Here is a 19463-nt window from a genome sequence, read left to right on the forward strand (position 1 = left end):
GACTCCATGTGCATGTGCGAGCATCTGGAAGACCCCACATTAGAAAGATGCATATGGGCTGCTTTATGGAGTGACCCAGACCATTGGATCGGAGGGACGCGACGATCGAGCCATTGGATTACATGGATCACATAATCGGGCCATTAATCGTTGATCGTCCACATCAGTTTTAGACTTTATCATATTTTATGACTTAGTTTTTTTTATTATTTTATATTTGGACGCATTATGAGTGTTTTATGGCTATTGTCGTTAAAATTCACAAGACGGGAGGATTATTGTAATTTTGAAACTTCTTGGATTTATAAAAAGAGGGGAGCGTGTGACCTCTCTCCCATTGAATTTGGTGATTTAAAAATAATAATTAAAAAAAAAATTTATTGCTTTCTTTTCCCATATTCATGTGATTTGGAAGGAAGATTGGTGCGAGGCTAATCTTCATCAACGGAGGTGCGAGGTTTCCTTCTATCTCACACCTTCTCTTTTCTTCCCATCCAGGTATTCTCTTCAGGTTCTTAATTCTCTCATCCCAAATCTTCATTTCTCCAAAAACCTCATTTTCCCATACTCATCCACAAACCAAACCCTAATCGCCCTAAACTCATCCTCCCACGCCACACGTGTGACCATACGGCCATACGTGTGAATCCCACCTACCCCGTTTGGCTTCATACCGTCATTATATCAAAACCACATTCTTCCATCCCCGAAACCCTAACCCTAAACCTAAAATCCCTAACTTTCCTCAAATTACCCTAACACTAATTTTCACCCTAGGATGTATTAGGTTTCCTATTTTAAAATAGACTATACCATATGCTACTTGGATGTCCCTACATCCATTAGAGCCTAGTTTCGTTTTATTTAATGATCCTATGTTACGATGTTTGTAGCTTAGGCCAGGATTACGCATGATTTTCCTTTTGATTTTCATGATATTTGTGATGAATATAGTGACGTTTGTGTTTTTTTGTTAAATATCTTAATTCGGTTATCTAATCTCACATGTTACTCAGTTCATACTTGACTCGTGTGACCGGCTCTGCGAAGGGGATATTCTATGGTAGTTTAGTCAACCCTTTCTAAGTTTTGTTGAGACCCCATATAGATCTAGGCCATATAGGATTTTGTGTCGCATCCAAGTTAAGAGTCACATCTAGGGTTTCCTTTTAAAGTTTCCTTGTGTATGACCACTCGTTCAGGATGTGGTTTTGGTCTACATCCCACTATGAATCTAGAGCAGATTCCTGAGGCCCTGCCACTCAATTAACCACGACCAACGCACACGTCAATCAACTTGAGGCCTCCTTACAAGCAAACCCTGACACTAGGGAAGATGTTCAATCTCAGGTTGGAAATCAAGTTGATAGGCGGGAGCATGATCGTGGCCAAGGCGTTGGCCATGGTCGAGCACATGTGCCACCACCAAGCGAGGAGCATTATGATCCAGATGCACAAGTCATGAAAGGTGTGAAAGTTGACGCCCCCAGTTTTGATAGTCGCTTAGACCCCAAAGCATTGCTTGATTGGTTGGCAGACATGAACCACTATTTTGAGTGATATAATATGTCTGATGTCCGTGGAGTGAGATTTGCCAAGATGAAGTTGGTGAGCCAAGCCAAACTTTTTTGGACCAACATGTAGCGTAAAATTGAAAGGAAAGGACAGCCACAATTGCGCACTAGGCCGAGATGAAAGAGGTCCTTAAAGAAAAGTATTTTCCTCTTTCTTATCGTCAAAGGCTCCTAAACTAGTGGCAGGCTTTGCGCCAGGGATCCATGACCGTTTAAATTACATCGCTAGGTTTGAGGAGTACATGATGCGATGTTGAGGAGGACCTGATGGTTACATTGTCCAGATTCAGGATGGACCTCCGATTTGAGATCCAATGAGAACTTTATTCTTGTGATGTTGGTACATTGGAGCACATGTACCAAGTGATGTAAGACATTGAATACTACCTCAAGGCACCAGTTGGTAACCATTATGACTCTAGGGATCCAAGTGTCAATACTTACTCTCAAGGGGCTAAGCCTAACATAGGGAGTCAGTCTAGGCCCCAAATTGGGTCCCAACCCAACCCTAGAGATGTTAAAGGAAAGGGGATAGCGAGTGCTAGCTCAAGGGGAGGTGAGCAAGCGCAATGCTTCAATTGCAATGAGATTGGTCACTTTGCACATCACCGTCCATCGAAAGAGAGAAACAAAAGCCGGGTGATTGACGATGGTGAGGAAGGAGATGAACAGGGCGATTTGGAAGAAGAATTTTATCAGCCCAACATCAATGGTGCTGGTGATGAAATAGAAGGAGAAGACACCACACCACGTGCAGTAGTGCACCTTGACCAATGCTAAGGAGAATGATGATTGGCGTCGGACTATGAAATTTTACACCTATGCAAAATGTGGAGAGAAGAATTGCAAGGTGATCATCGATAGTGGCAGTTCTACCAATGTGGTCTCCACTAGCACTTTTGTCCCGTTTGGGGTTGAAACCTAAACCGCACCCTCAACCCTATAGAGTGTCAAGGGTGGATGCATCTTCCATGCCTATTACCCAACGATGTCTCGTGCCCATTAATTTTGAATCCTATTCAAATTCGTTGTGGTGCGATGTCTTACCTATGGACGTCGGACACATCATTTTGAGACGACCTTGGTTATTTGACCATGATGTGACGATATACGACCACTCAAATATATGTTCATTCATGCATCAAGGCAAAAAAATTATCTCTAGTTCCTCTCCCACCAAAAAGTAATGCGGAGAAGAAAACTGAGGGGAAGTCAGGTAACCTGAGGGATACGAGGAAATCCCAACCTAAGTCTCTCCACGTAATCAACGCCAAGGAGTTTGAGAGAAAGACTACGGTGGATTCGATGGTGTACGCCTTTGTGGCGAGAGAAATTACACCCGAGGTTAGTGTAGAGGGACCCCTTAAGGTGAAGCCAATCATGGATGAGTTTCACGATATATTTCCAGAGGATTTACCAGATGAGCTTCCACCCGTGAGGGACATCCAGCATGCAATTGATCTTGTCCCCGGGCCAACTCTACCAAACCTTCCTCATTATCAAATGAATCCTACGGAGCATGCGGAGTTAAAGAGGCAAGTAGATGAGCTCCTCATAAAGGGTTTCATTCAAGAGAACATGAGTCTGTGTGTCGTACCAACGCTTCTCACACCCAAGAAAGATGGCACGTGGCGTAAGTGTGTAGACAGTCGAGCCATCCATAAGATCACGGTCAAGTACAGGTTTCTCATACCATATCTTATGATATGTTAAACATAATGGCGGGTGCCACAATCTTTTCGAAGATTGACCTCAAGAGCGGGTATCACCAAATACGTATACGCCTGGGAGATGAATGGAAGACAACCTTCAAGACGAAAGATGGGCTATACTAGTGGCTAGTCATGCTCTTTGACTTGACTAACGCCCCGAGCACATTTATGAGAGTGATGACCCAGGTGTTGAGACCCTTTATGGGTAAGTTCCTTGTAGTGTATTTTGATGGCATTCTTATCTATAGCACATCAAAGGAACAACACCTCCACCATTTAAGGCAAGTTTGCGGGGTCCTCAAAACTGAAAAGTTATACACTAACCTTAAGAAGTGTACATTTATGTCAAAGAGAGTTATCTTCTTTGGCTTCATCGTATCATCTGAGGGCATGAGAGCGGACCCCGAGAAAGTTCGTGTCATAGTTGAATGGCTTGAACCGCGCAATATTCATGAGGTGCGAAGCTTTCATGGCTTGGCAACTTTTTATAGGCAGTTCATTAGAGGATTTAGCTCCATAATGGCTCCCATCATGGATTACACCAAGAAAGGGGAGTTTATATGGACTAAAGTTGCCTCTAAAGCTTTTAAGGAAATTAAGGGCAAGATGAGCAAAGCCCCCGTCATGCGCCTTCCAGACTTTTCTAAAGTCTTTGAGGTCGCATGTGACGCATCTGGGGTAGGTATAGGTGGTATGCTCAATCAAGAAGGACACCTCGTTGCTTATTTTAGTGAGAAGTTGAATGAGGCAAAGCAACGATATTCTACCTATGACAAAGAGTTCTATGCGGTCATCCAATCCTTGCGCCATTGGCGGCATTATTTATTACCGCAAGAATTTGTCTTGTTCTCTGACCACAAGGCCTAACGTTACCTCAACTCCCAGAAGAAATAAACCCTAGGTATGCTAAATGGGTCCAATTTCTTCAGGAATACTCTTTCGCTCTTAAACATATGGTTGGGGTCGAGAACAAACCTGCTGATGCCCTTAGTCATCGGGTAACGCTTCTCCAAAGTATGAGAGTGAAAGTGACTGGGTTTGATCGGCTGAGAGAGAAGTATCCTGCATGCCCAGATTTTGGAAATTTGTATGCGTCACTACGAGATGGTTAGTCGACCGACGGTCGCGGGTTTGTCATCATCGATGAGTCCCTATTTAAAGGTGACAGACTCTGCATCCACCGTACATCCCTCTGTGATTTCCCAGTTTAGGAACTTCATGCAGGAGGGGTAACCGGTCATTTAGGGAGGGACAAGACCATTACCCTCATGGAGGATAGATTTTATTGGCCAAGTCTCAAGCGAGATGTAGACAAGATTGTTGGGCAGTGCAGGACTTGTCAACTGGCAAAGCAGAGGAAGCAAAATACAGGATTGTACGCCTTTGCCAGTACCCCATACTCCGTGGCAAGATATTAGTATGGATTTCGTGTTGAGCTTACCGAAAACTATCAAGAAACGCGATTCTATATTCGTGGTTGTTGACCGTTTTTTCAAAATGGCCCATTTCATTCCGTGTTCGAAAACGTCAGATGCCTCCAATGTGGCTAAGCTTTTCTTTGGGGAGGTAGTGCGTTTACATGGTCTACCTAGGACCATAGTGTCTGATCGTAATGCACGCTTTATGAGCTATTTTTGGAAGACACTGTGGCACATGATGGGGACAAGGCTTCGATTTTCATCTGCCTATCACCCTCAAACAGACGGTCAAACTGAAGTTGTCAATAGGAGTCTTGGAAATCTGCATAGATGTCTTGTGGGTGATCACGTCCAAACTTGGGATACTGTTTTGCCTATAGCCAAGTTAGCATACAATAGTTCCATAGGCATGAGTCCATTTGAGGTTGTGCATGGCTACAAGCCTAGGAAACCTTTAGATCTCATACCTATGTCTGTGTCCCATAGGCCATCTGAGTCTGCACATGAGTTTGCATGTCATGTACGTGAGTTGCATAGTGAGGTCAAGAAGCGAATTAATGCAAGTAATGAAAAATACAAAGCGTTTACTGATTCTCATCGCAGGTTTCATGAATTCCGAGTAGGTGATTATGTCATGGTTCGCATGAAGCCTGAGCGGTTCCCACATGGGGCTGTTGAAAAGTTACAAGAGCGTAGCGCAGGACCATACAAAATAATGCAGAAATTGGGTCCTAATGCGTATGTAGTAGACATTCCCACTACCATGGTAATTAGTTCTACTTTTAATGTGAAAGATCTAGTATAATACAAGGGTTCTGCTACTTCACATGTTGATCCATCCACAGACCGTGACCTAGTCCCAAATCTATGGGCCTTACCTGACCAATCATCCGAGCCATCACCACCTTTACCTTTTTTGCCTGCTCAAAGTGAACGGATAAAAGACATACTGGATGCACAAGCAGTTTCCACTCAACATGGAGGATTTCAGAAATTCCTTGTCAAGTGGAAGCACAGGCTGATCTCCGACAATATGTGGATTACAAAGGCCGAGCTACAGTATTTAGATCCAGACATTTTGTAGCGTTACAAGAGTTTTAGTCCGCCAGAGGCAAACTTTTCTCAACGAGGAGAGTTGATGAGGACATCAAGTCACGTACAACCTTACGTACATATCAGAGGAGGAGGCGGGCCGCACCACTTTCCCTGTGGCTAGGAGAGTACCCGTGATCATGCCGAAGACCCCATGTGCATGTACGAGCATCTAAAAGACCCCATACTGGGAAGATGCACATGGGCTGCTTTATGGAGTGACCCAGATTGATGGATCAGAGGGACACGACGACCGGGCCATTGGATCGCATGGATCACATGATCGGGCCATTCATCGTGATCTTCCACATCAATTTTAGACTTTATCATATTTTAGGACTTAGTTTTTCTATTATTTTATATTTGAACGCATTGTGAGTGTTTTAGTTGATTTTATTTAGAATATGGCTATTTTCGTTAGAATTCACAAGACAGGGAGATTATTGTAATTTTGAAACTTCTTGGATCTATAAAAAGAGGGGGCGTGTGACCTGTCTCCCGTTGAATTTGGTGATTAAAAAAAAAGCTATTGCTTTCTTTTCTCGTCTTCATGTGATTTGAAAATACTTCCATGCGATTTGGAAGGAAGATTGGTGCGAGGCTAATCTTCATCAATGAAGGTGCGAGCTCTCCATCTATCCCACACCATCTTCTCTTTTCTTCCCATCCAGGTATTCTCTTCAGGTTCTTAATTCTCTCATCTCAAATCTTCGTTTCTCCAAAAACCCCACTTTCCCATACCCATCCACAAACCAAACCCAAACCGCCCTAAACCCATCCTCCCACGCCACACGTGTGACCGTACGGCCCCACGTATGAATCTCACCTGCCTTTTGGCTTCCCACCGTCATTGTATCAAAACTCCATTCTTCCATCCCCGAAACCCTAACCCTAAACCTAAAATCCCTAACTTTCCCCAAATTACCCAAGCCCTAATTTTCATCCTATGATGCATTAGGTTTTCTATTTTAAAATAGATTATACCCTATGCTACTTGGATGTCCCTACATCCATTAGATCCTACTTTCGTTTTATTTAATGATCTTTTGTTACAATGTTTGTAGCTTAGGCCAGGATTATGCATGATTTTCCTTTTGATTTTCATGATATTTGTGATAAATATAGCGACTTTTGTGTTTTTTTATTAAATATCTTAATCCGGTTATCTGATCTCACATGTTACTTAGTTCATGCATCGGTCCTGCATCAACCCTGTAACTACATGTAGGGTTCCACAATAAAGCCTTTGAACCTAGAGCATAGCAATGACAAAATGAGAAAATTGCCAATTTGTCATGTTCACCTAAAACATACACTCCTAAGATCAAAGTGCTCCTAGTATCAAAGGGTTGGCCTTCCTACACCAAAGGCTATCAAAACATTCAATGGCAATCCACGTCAAATTAAAAGCTACCCTCTGAGTTGCCCGTCAGTATCCTAGACCTCAAAAGGCCCATCACATACCTAGTGTAATGTAACCGGAAGGACAGGAGCGATTCGATAGTAAAAGATCTAGCTAACAAGCTAAGCTTCAATGCAACACATGCAAGAGAATAAACATTTCCTCAAAACAGAAAAGAAAACTATTTAGCCTACAGCGTCATAATGAGACTACAGAACCAATAAGCTTTTTTAAATTCCTAAGAAGAAAGAAAACCCAAACACTAATGAAAAGACTAAAACCCCTCTTGCTTATTTTACTATGACCAAGTAGGGAGTTTATCTTGGTCATTAGAAGGCTTGAAGGAAAATAAACAAAAGCAAATTTGGTAATGGTGACCATAACAGCCAGCCATATGGCCGTTATGATACAGGCTGTAACGGCCGTTACAGTACCTGTAACAGTCAAAAAATATTTTTGGAAGAAAATGTATCAGCCCTTTATGGGCTTGCATCGGCTCATCACAGGACCATAACAGTATAGACCTTTTTTTTTTCCAAACAGGCGTTACAACCGTCTCGTGTAACGGGTCGCACCGTTACAGCCATTATGAGAACCATCTTTGAATACCATAATTATGAGTGCAACCATGGGGTCCTACATGTGTGCTCATGCAGGGCCCACATGTGGGACAAATGGGACCTACGTGTATGATAAAGTCAGTCCACATATGATTGCTTCATCGTGTCTATGAGCTAACCTATGAATGAAGATCGTTCCGGCTCGTTGGTTCCAAGCACATGCCCTATGTATCTTATGAAACCTTGGCTTAATAAAAACAATGACCATTGCATAAAGATTTAACAGGGTTCCTATGATCTTTAAATTCTAGAAGAGACCCTCGTATACAACCTTCGATCCCCAAAGGTATGCACATGAGTAAATTATATAAATATATTGGTTTTGTCCAATGTGATAATAAATAGGATCGTATTTCAACAAAAAGGATAAAATCATCCTGTCCTTTAACCAGAAAAAAAAATGATGAATACAATCATCAAAAGGAATTTGTTGAACATGCACCCATTAGATGTGCCATAGCACAGGTCAGAAATCAGATCCTGCATCTGATTTTTATTTTATTTTTTGTCAAACCTCAAATCCAATCAGAACCTTATGCTATTTAATTTCCTTTCATCCTGGATTCACGTCACTCCCCCAAGAGTCATTTAAGGTCCAGCATTTCTCAACGAAAGATTTGTACAGAAAAGGACAGTATATCATAATTGTTGTAACAGTAAGGATGAAATATCCAATTTGAAAAACTGGGAAACACTTACTCAATAGTTTTGGTAGCTTGAGCGAGCTTTCGCATGAGAAGTTGTTGTTGCTCTGGAAGTTTTTTCTGAGCATGGAATTCAGCAAAACTTCTCTTCAACATGTCCTCCACCTGCAATGATGTTCCTACCAGATCACTTAATTCCTCCAGTTTGATGATTTAGTAAGACTGCAATTTATTTCCAACTAATGTCTTGAAAGTTGAATTTGGAATGCAGACATATATTAAGACTTAAGAGAAGCTTACAGCTTTCAATAACTAACAATGTCTGAGTACACATGTGAAATAAAGAGAGGATAATATATAACTGAGTCACGAATATGTAAGGAAAATTCTTATGAGTAACAAATTTATATAAAAAGATAAAAGAGGAAAAGAATTCCAGACAAAAATATCTTCACAGGCGACAACTTCCTTTGCTAATACATCGGCAATCAAGGTAGTCACTCTCCGAGACAGCTTGTAAGTTTCAATTATTCACTCTCTGAGGCAGCTTCTAAGTTTCAATAACAACCATGCTTAACTGCAGTAGCTTAGTGAAGCATTCCAAATAGTCCTAGAACCTAAACCTTGCGTATCTCAATGAAGGATTTCACATTGACAGGGAATAGAATACAATCCAGCAACTTTTGAGTTTAGTAAGTACCTTCAACTCTTCGACACGGAGTAGGTGTAGAATCATGGTGTAGGTGAGACGAAATTGTGATTCAAGCCTGGTTGGACTTCCCACCATGACACGGCTCAAATCGCTCTCTTCAGGGATTTCATCACGGCATAATACAATGACAGTACCAATCTTGTCCAATCCTCTCCTGCCAGCACGACCCGCCATTTGAGTGTATTCTCCTGGAAGTAATTGTCTGAATTCCTTGCCATCAAACTTTCTCAAAGTATCAAAGACAACCTACAACCCAAAAAAAAAAAAAAAAAATCCTTTAGCTCATTGGTGGCATTAAAATGTTCTCAAAAGCTCCACCCATCTCTTTGTTCTTTGTATGTTTCCTTTCAATGAAAAGGTTAACTTGAAAAGAAAAGAAACAATGAAACAAACATCTATGCCATAATATCAAAATTATCATATTATCATCTAAGCCTTATCCCAACTAACTAGGGTCGGCTACACAAATCATGTTCCGCCATTCCACTCTATCAAGGACCATAATCAGCTATAACAATGTTCAGCAAAAAAAGAAGAAGAAGAAGAAGAAAGAAAGAAAGAAAGAAAGAAAGAAAGAAAAGAAAAGAAAAGAAAAGAATGAATGAAAGAAAACATAAGATAACCAAATGCACCCCCTACATATGAGAATGATAAGAGTTCCAAATGAGTTGTCTTTTAAAAAAAAAAAAAAAAAAGAGTTACATGTGAGTCATCTTGATGGCATCAGCTTCAAATGGGACCATCAAAGAAATTATACTCCAGGGAGGAAAAGTGACACTAGCACAGCTAACCTAAGGACACATGGGGACAATGAACGTATCTTTTCCTTTTTGTGTTTGTCTACAGTAGGTAAAGTGCAACAGTGGATGAGAAAACCAGGCGTCCATCAGTATCATCCCCTAACCACAGCTTAAGATTCAAAGGATTTTGGATTTCTATTAGAAGTAATTATTTGTTCTTTTTCACAGTTATTCTTGTATAAATGAGCATAACAACCAAAATATTGGGTCGTGATTGTTAATAACTAATACCTCATCATCACCACCACCATCCTTGCCGTCCTCAACTTAGTTTTTCTCCCAGAAATTTGGGGTAGGCTTTTAAATGGTAGATTGGCGAAGTTTCATGATCGGCTGTCCCTCGGACAAATAGCTAGTAACTAATAACTAAAAAACTGCTATGTTTTTCCTTCTTTTTTTTTTGGATAATGAGAAAGTTGTGTTTAAAACAAAGAAAATGATAGCACAGATCAGATTACAAGCCCAACAATTTGGTGATAGAACCTCTCTATAATCATATGCCCAGACCAAAATGAAAGAAGAAAACACCTATCTCCAATCTAAAATGATTAGGGACTCTCTGATTGCTCCTTCATCTGTCAGCACATTCCCTTCAGAAAATTCGCTGCATGATGTAAATGAGAGAAGTATACATGGATGGAGACAGATCAATGGCCTCAATAAAAATTTGTGATCCTCCACAGGTACTGCCTTGATTTTGCCCAAATTAGCATTGCTCTAGTCGTCTTCAATAATTACCGCGCAAAGATTATTACTCATAGCAACTCTTTAAGTCCCTCAAGAATGACAACAGCATGGGGATAATCAAGAACTCCCACAGGGCCAGAAAAAAAAAAAAATAGCAAAGCACCAACACTTCCCCCAACACCTGCTTGACCAGATTCCCAAACATCTATACCGAACTTCATCTTATGCCAGCCCACAGGGAAAGATGGCCTTGGAACAGCCCCAGTCGCACTTTGTCACCACTGACCAACCTGCTCTAATCATTTGATTGTTATTTCTTTTTTTCTTTTTTCTTTTTTTTTGGTCAACCATACCAATCCATAATTCGACCACATGCTTTCTCTAATCTCTATGACCATCCATATACATTTTTTCTTTCTTAACTGTTTATTTGTAGGCCACCAAAGAGAGAGGTTATGATTTTGTTTTGTGGGACATATTCAGTGCGTGGGGCATCCACAGTCCCATGACATCAATGGTCTGAACTCTGAATAACACTTAGCAAGTGCAAAGCATGTAGACAAGAAAAATCATAGGTTAGGAAAAGTTCATCAATGGTCTATATTAAACATACACGGGTATCTCATTTGATGAGCTCGCTAGCTAGATTTTGGGCGAAGGTGTCTTCACTGTAGGGCCTGCCTGATGAGTGACCTAGCTCTTCAAATGTGTGTTGCGTTGAAGGTGCTGGGAATCGCATCTTTAGTCTCTTTTACAGCATGCTATGGGGTTTCTTATCCTATCTTTCCATCCCAAACCCCATAAGGAATTATATGATACAGAACCTACTCTTACACAAAATGCGTGGGTTTTCAATTCTAAATTCTAATAACTGGGACCCATGGTTCAGTAATTTAGGCCATCGATCTGTTGGGCCCCACTTTTGATGGACCATGTCCCAAAAATCTTCTTGATAAGGCAACTTTAATATTTCAATTTGTGCCCTGCAAATAGATGATTTAAAATAAACACAGTAACATTCGACATTCAACTGAAAGAAGTCCCAAGATTCGGTGGCAGAATCCTTCAATATGGGGGATTATTTGGGCATGTTCCATCCACGATGGGAAGCAACAGATCAGTAATCTACGTTACCAGACCACAGGCGCATTTGTGAAAAATGAAAACCTGCAAGTACGGTGGAACTATGCTGATCACATGTCATGTAATTCCTCAACCCTCCTCCCTTGTCTCTTGCCTATTTTTGGCCCTTAGAAGTGCTTGTTTGGTAGGATATAGCAGTAATGACTGCTACCTTTTGGCTCTGAGAGAGAGAGAGCGAGCGAGCGAGAGAGAGAGAGAGAGAGAGAGAGAGAGAGAGAGAGATTTCCCATATTATCCTGTTCCTGCAACTCCATTGAGTTTGGTTTGGATTGATGGTGGAAGGTGATGGTAAGAGGAGATGAAAAGGTTTCTAAAAATATCATTTTAGAAAGTTGGATTTTGTTATTCCAATCATGTTTTGCCGGAAGTCAGATTTTGGTTAATCTTATTGACCAGTCCCAAGAAAATCAGGTTTTAGGTGACATCCAGACACACCATAGAGGATTTTCCCAAAATCCCACTGTTTCTTTCCAGCCATAAGGACAAAAGAATTGACTGAATCGACAGATTCCACAATAACATACCGACAGGGCCAACAGCGCCATTCCTCAAAGCGGCAAAAAGGGGATCCCACCGTTTCAGGGATCACCCGCACAATACCAAAATGCCCAAACAGTGAGGAGAAGACACTCAAAGCAAAAGGATAGTGAATCATCAGAAGGTGCAGAACCGTCTCTTCCTGGGCATAAGACGGCGCATCTTTTCTTCTTTCTTTCTGCGGGCCCAGTCTGGATCAAATCTTCAGCCAGACTAAATACGAAATCGACACACAATTGGAGTTGCATTGCAATACTTAAGCAAGTCTCTGATTGAAAGCCATCAGCATTTGTCTTGACGCTTCTTGTTTTGCAGACGAGTCCACCACGTTGTTTGCATCACTTCCCACATGAAGGCTATCTGCTTTCCGCTACTTAAGTCTCAGAACTCTATCAAGTCAGCCACTTGCCACAGACTTTTTGTCCGGAATGCACAAATCCAGTCACATTTTTTAATCACCTTCCATGGGAAGCTGCAGCCCCTGCATAGCTCAGATCATGGACTTCAACAGACCCAAGAAGACTCCCATGTGATCTCTAATGCATCCCCTCATGCCTGCAAAGCCTTGGTTCCCAATGATTCCACAACATATTTGGCTCATTATCTATGGGGCTTTAATTGAGATATTCTTACCAGTTTGTGGCAAACAGAATGAATGGAAATTTTTTATATGTATTTGTTGAAAGTTAAACAAAAATTTTATTAGAGAGGCGCCAGAAGGCAGCAAAAAATACAAAGGTCAAAGCCCAAAAGACAGCCCCCAACAACAACTACCCGCCACATAAACACCCCCAAAACAGCAGCTAACCAGAAGAAACCCCCAACATAGGATAGGACTAAACCGAAAATAACCCCATTCCCGAAAGAAGGACCAGACTCTTCCGATAACCCATTCAACGTTATGATTAATGTTACAGAAGCATCTTCCGTTCATTTCTTCCCAGATTGCCCATAGACCAGCCAACAAACAGTTCCTCTACAGATTCCTCGTCCTTCAGAATGCTTGCAGCATGCCAAGCCAAAAGGAGCTCGTTTTCCTTTCGTCATAGCCAGATGAGCTGAAAGATTTTCTTCCTAATGGCACTGACTCAAGTTTTCTTCCCCATAACACTCTTATTTCTCTCAAGCCAGATAGCCCACGAAAGTGACTGCAAGTCATAGATGTGTCTCTGCTGTACACTGAGCAGATGAAGACAAACCACTCACCAGAGACCACACCAGATGGGCAGCAGAGCAAGTGATGAAAAGGTGGCCCAATGTTTCCTCGTTGCTGTGGCACATCAAACACCTGCAAGGCTTCACCATGCCCCTTTTCCTGAGATTATCGATCATCAATACCTTGCCCAAGCAAGCTGTCCAAACGAACAACTTACCTTCAATGGAGAGGCCACACTCCACTGACCATAGAAGGGAGCATGGCTTGAGAACTTTAAACCCAATATTTCAATGGCCATTGAATTGGCAGAACAGAACCCATCTGATTCAAGAGTCCATGCTCTTACCACAAGATGAAACCGAAACTATCAATGGTCGTCCGCACTCCATGCTAGTCTAGAATCTGCTGCACACCTCTAGGCACGTTCGCACGTCCCCGCGCAAGTAGAGTTGCGTAAGATGAATCCAGAAACACAGAATCAAATAAAAACCATCTCCAGGCCGTGTGGAAATCCCAACAGAATAGAGAGAGAGAGATTAAGAGATTGAAGTCGGTGGAGAAAGAGGAAGGCCGGTCCAGGCTCTACCAATGGGTAAAGTAGATTAGGACCTGACCGTAGGAAATATTTTTAAGGATCAATAGGCTAAGGCGAGGGTTTTATCCTTTGAGCTTACATTAATTTAAGCCGTTAAATTCATCCTGCTTTTATATGTGTCTTCATGAATTTGATCTTGCCTTTACATGCATTCTTTTTCCATATCACTTTGAATCTTCCATGCTATTATATGTTTCACCATCAATTATTAGCCTCTTTTGTGCCTTTTACGATATGAATTATCCTACCTTTTTCATGTCTTTAATGATGTGAATTATTTCGCCTTTCATGTTTGTATTTTCTAGGAATTATCATATCAATTGATTTGGTTAATATCCTTACAGCTAATGGCCCTTTGAGATTATGGCATGATGTCAAATACAAGTGATTCCTCTAAATTTATGTGAGGCATGGATACAAGCTTTGCCCAGCCTTATCAAATTTATTGAGATGGCCCTGCCACTCGTCTCTTTATTTGAGCTGGCCCTTGCCACTCTTCTTGTTATTAAGTTGGCCCTTGCCACTCTTCCATCTATTGAGTTAGCCATTACTACTCTTCTTTTGTTGAGTTGACCATTGTCGCTCTTCTTTTTATTATGTTGGCCTCGTGCCGTTTATCTTTAAGGCTTGGGCATGTGTCTTGCTATTCCATAACACTTGCTTAGGAGGTTTAGTCCTTGAAAGCAAGATTATCTCCTCATCTTTTAGGTTGCGTCTGAAAACATGCCCCCAAACTACTTCATTCCCATTTCTACGATAGTACTCGAGGCCATAACCCCTTCATTTTCAGCTATAGCATACTAGCATCTGAAGACAGTGCATCTGTTAGGGAGATGGTAGCCCCTTCTTTGGAGATGATCTAATGTACCAAATCAAAACACGCCATCCCACAGACACTAACTTCCAATGGCGCAACTGGGAACCATAGGCTGGACATGCATGACAAAGAATGGCTAGTACCACTGGTGATCGCATGAAAAAAAATGATCCAATGAAGAAATTCCCATCATATTCCAAACTACACTATCTTTTCCACCCCAATATGCAGAATATAAACCTCAAAGTGATCTAACATCTGAGTCAAAAGCAGAATCTCCTCATCATGAAGATTGCCTCTAAAGACCGGCTCCCACACCACTTTTCCTGCCGCTGGAAACAGTTCTTAACGGTTACACCTTTATGAGCTGCAATCGTGTATAGAGCTTCAAATTTTCTACGTAATTGCATATCTCACACCACCAATCTTCCTGGAACAGTATCTTATCCAGCTCCCACTTTGAATCTGCTGAAGCTAACTTGTACTGAAGAAATTACCTCCATATAGCAGAAGCCTTTCTGTGGTTTGGCACAATTTACATCCCAACCATTGTCAAATATATCGTATTTGACTATACGGATATTCTTCAAGAGCATGTCCTCTCTAGCACAAAAATTGTTCACCACTTCCACAATATAGCCAAATTTTCCTGTCTTATTTATCTTATTTCTAGACCACAATACATTTTTGGGTTTCAAGACATCTCTAGCACCCATCTTATTGCTCTAAAAGCTGCTATTGTTGCTGCATAAATCTTCAACTGGATCGATGAACCATTCAATTTGATTTCTTGGAACATGGTATCAAGGTAAACGTCTAATACGGAAAGCCCTAATTGCCCATTGTTGAGGAACTGACACAGCTTCTCATCGAGTAGAAAATCCATACAGACATTGCCGAACTGAAGTGCCCTCCCAGAAGCTCCATCTACATCGAGTAGACATGATCATGGCTTTCTCTTTCTCTTTCCTTTCTGGATTATATGACTTCTCTTCTTACATGCTTCTCTCCCTTCATAGACTCCTCTCTTCCTTTTCTTTGGCTTGTGATTCAGAATTGTGTTCTTAGACAGCCTTCTCTGATCATGTCAAAGCACCAAACCATTGTCCTGTTTGGGAACCATGAAAAAAAATGTTGGAAAACTCATGGAAATGGAAATGTGTTTTCTATGGAAATGAGTGGAAATGGAAATGTGTTTTCCTCTGTTTCTATAATAAGGTTTTCCATGGAATCTGTTTGTGCCCTCTACCACCAGTCCGCCACCACTAAAACCACCACAACACCTTTGATCTGGACCAACCATAATCCGGGGCCCGTCATTGTCGATTCATCCCAAAAATCACTTTGATTGCATGATCCTATTATACAATCGATGTCTAAGAAAACAGATGGTTCATATTTTTTAAAATAACGAAGTTTGTTCAGTGATTTCGACCATTCCAACATGTGGTGCCACCTTTGATTATAGATCCCTTCCAGAAATTTACTTTGAGTTTTTCTTTTTTTTCTTTTTTTGAAACGAAGAAAATCACTTTGATTGGATGACACTAACCATCCAATCAATGGCTAGTAAAGTGGATGGTCCATATTCCATATTACAATAGAGAAACTCTAATTAGTGATGTATACCATCCATCATGTGAGACCTATCTTTGATTCCCAATCCCTCCTAAAAATCACTTTGATCAGGTGATCCTAACCATCCAATGAGTGGCTAGGAATGATGAAGGGTCCATGTTGATTAAGAGATAATCCAGTCAACGATGTTGGTCATCCATCATGTGGGACCCATCTTGGATTGCCAACTTTGAAATAAGATTAGAGAGAGAGAGAGAGAGAGAGAGACGGGGAACGATGGGAAAGGGGGAGGCCTACCTTTGTGAGTTTGACCTATTATTTGGATATCTAATTTCTTATGGTTCTGACAAGGTGAACTTTTGGGAGGGTTTTCCATGGGAAACTATAGTTTTCCACCATCTTTGGAAGAGAATTGATGCCTATATGTACCTGCACCAGTCCTTTGGTACAGGCAAGGTGTCCCGTATCGGTATCGGTTGGCGTAACGGTACCCTCCGAAACCGATATAAATACGGGGGCGTAACGGCGCAAAATTTTTTTTTGCCAAAAAAATATGAAAAAATATGGATTAAATCCGGAATATTCTAAGCATTCCAAATATGCATTCATTTATAAATTGAAACATGTTTATGATGGTGTAACGGTCCACTCTTTGGTGAGAAGTTGTATCGGACTGTCTGATAAATTTATGAACCAGATAACTTGAATTTGACTACAAAATTCATATATTTAATTTTATAACTATTTAATTTATATACTTAACGATTTAATATCATTTCTCCCAATAGTTCTTTAAAAAAATGAAATTAAATTCAAGTAGATGGCGTTGCTAATTTGGGGCTGACTTGGAGGACCAATCCATGCCCCAATTCCAAAGCAGTCTCAAATTCATGCAATTTATTGGCATTATCCTACTTATGAATTGGTGGACATTTATTGGATAGTGAATCATGAAAAAAATCAAAAGGCCCTATTTAAAAAAATAAGCGTCTACAAATTAACAATTAAAACTATTCAAACAATTTGATTTTGGCATGGTGAATTAGCAATTACAGTCCATAATTTAATTGGTAAATTTTAAGTTAATACATGTCTCGTGTACAATTTTTTAAGGGCCCGAATTAGGCGGGACCCGAATTGTGAAGTGTAGCACACGAGTGTCAAACTTTTTTGGGCCCCACCCGTGATGAATGTGTTATATCCACACCGTCCATCCATTTTGCTAAATAATTTTAGGGCATCAGCCCAAAAATGAGGCAGATCCAAAGCTCAGGTGGACTGCATCATAAGAAACAACAATAATTAAAAGTCCACCATTAAAAATTTATTGGGGCTACAAACGCTTTAAATCAAGCTAACATGTGTGTTTTCCCTTCATCCACGTCAATGTGACCCAATTAACAGGTTAGATGAAAAGTAAACATTACAGTAGACCCTAAGAAATTTTTAATGGTGAGCATTCTATAACCACTGTTTCCTATGGTGTGGTCCACCTGAGATTTGGATCTTACTAAGTTTTTGGATCATGACCTAAAATGATGTGGCAAAATGGATGGACAGCATGGATAAAATATATACATCATGGTGGGACCACGCAACACGTGTACAAAAGCCTACCTCGCACATTTCTTTGAAAGCAGATTACGTTGTGTACCTCAATGACATACCTGTATAAACGTAGTAAGTCCTGTGGGTCTGATCATGACATGTATTATATCTAAACCGTCCATTCATTTGACGAGCTCGTCTTAAGGCTTAACACTAAAAATAATACAGATCTAATTATCAAGTAGACCACACTGTAAAAAGCAGTGGGGGATTGAACGTCTACCGTTGAAACCCATTTTGGGATCACAGAAGTTTTGGATCAATATGAAATTTGTTATTCCCCTTCATTCAGGTCTTTTTGACCTTATGAACAGACTGGATGGAAAATAAACGTCATGGTGGGCCTACGAATTGTTTGACAGTGAAAATCATTATCTCCGCTGCTATTTTTGGTGTGGTCCAGAAGATCTTTGGATATGATTCATTTTTTGGTTAATGCTCTAAAATAATATCTAAAAATAGATGAATGATGTAGATATAACAAATACATCACTGTGGAGCCCACGTAACTTTGATCTCCTTTGAACCATTCGTACAACTCAGCTCGAGGAGTGTCAGTGCTTGTTTTAGCATGACATGTACCTACAATAGCTATATAGCTATAGTTGGTGTGTGGTACACCAGTCAATTGGCTTCCGATTTCAGACGAAAAAGACGGGAGAGAGAGGGAAACCGAAAATCTAAAGAGGGAAAGGAGAGAGAGAGAGAGAGAGAGAGAGAGAGAGAGAGAGGAAGAAGAAGAAGGAAGAGGAGGCCCGTAGCCGCAGTCGCAGCAGGGCGAAAAGAAGAAGAAGAGGAAGAAGGAGGAGGAGGAGAAGAAAAGAAATTAAAAAAAGGTATGCTTTTTTTTTCCTATTTTTTTCCTTTTTTTCTTTTTTTTGGCCCGTAACAGCCGTTACGGGGCCGTAACGGGCGTAACGGCCGTTACGGTCACAGAATCAGGGGGGTGCCCGTTTCGACCCTGTATCGCGTAACGGACCCCACCGTTACGGCCAATACGTAACCGATATGGGACACCTTGGGTACAGGGCATTCTAGCTATTGATGCATTAAATGATATTTTATATCTCCCTCATTTAACACATCCAATGGCTAAAACTCCCAGTACCGTAAGAAGTGGTGCAGGCACCTCTAGGTGATCAGTTCCTTTCTGGAAATGTTTTCTGTACAAACAGTGGAAACGTAGCTTTCTATGTTTTCCACAAAATGGTTTCCTACTTCCCAAACAAGTACAAAGAGAATGTAGATATCATCAAACAACTTATGCCTTGCATGACATCCAAATCCACATCAATCAGCTTGGACAGACCACACATATTGCAGGTTTGTCCATCTCTTACTTCACCAAAAATTAAAGATCATGTATTT

At 40.9% G+C, this 19463-nt stretch overlaps 1 protein-coding gene across 7 annotated transcripts in view; it reads right to left on the minus strand.

Moving 5' to 3' along the window:
- Window positions 1-19463, minus strand: part of LOC131243936 (DExH-box ATP-dependent RNA helicase DExH11) — a 70119-nt gene that overhangs the window by 24956 nt on the left and 25700 nt on the right. For all 7 annotated transcript variants that reach the window (XR_009170223.1, XR_009170222.1, XR_009170221.1 and 4 more), the window contains 2 exons: window positions 9163-9420; window positions 8518-8627 (listed from right to left, as the gene is read on the minus strand). Coding sequence is in view for 4 of the 7 variants with exons in the window: in XM_058243571.1 (XP_058099554.1) it covers window positions 8518-8627; window positions 9163-9420 (368 nt within the window). In the remaining 3 variants the exon portion in view is untranslated. The remainder of the gene's footprint in view (window positions 1-8517; window positions 8628-9162; window positions 9421-19463) is intronic.

Source organism: Magnolia sinica, chromosome 4, assembly GCF_029962835.1.
Source record: "Magnolia sinica isolate HGM2019 chromosome 4, MsV1, whole genome shotgun sequence".
Taxonomy (NCBI): Eukaryota; Viridiplantae; Streptophyta; class Magnoliopsida; order Magnoliales; family Magnoliaceae; genus Magnolia; species Magnolia sinica.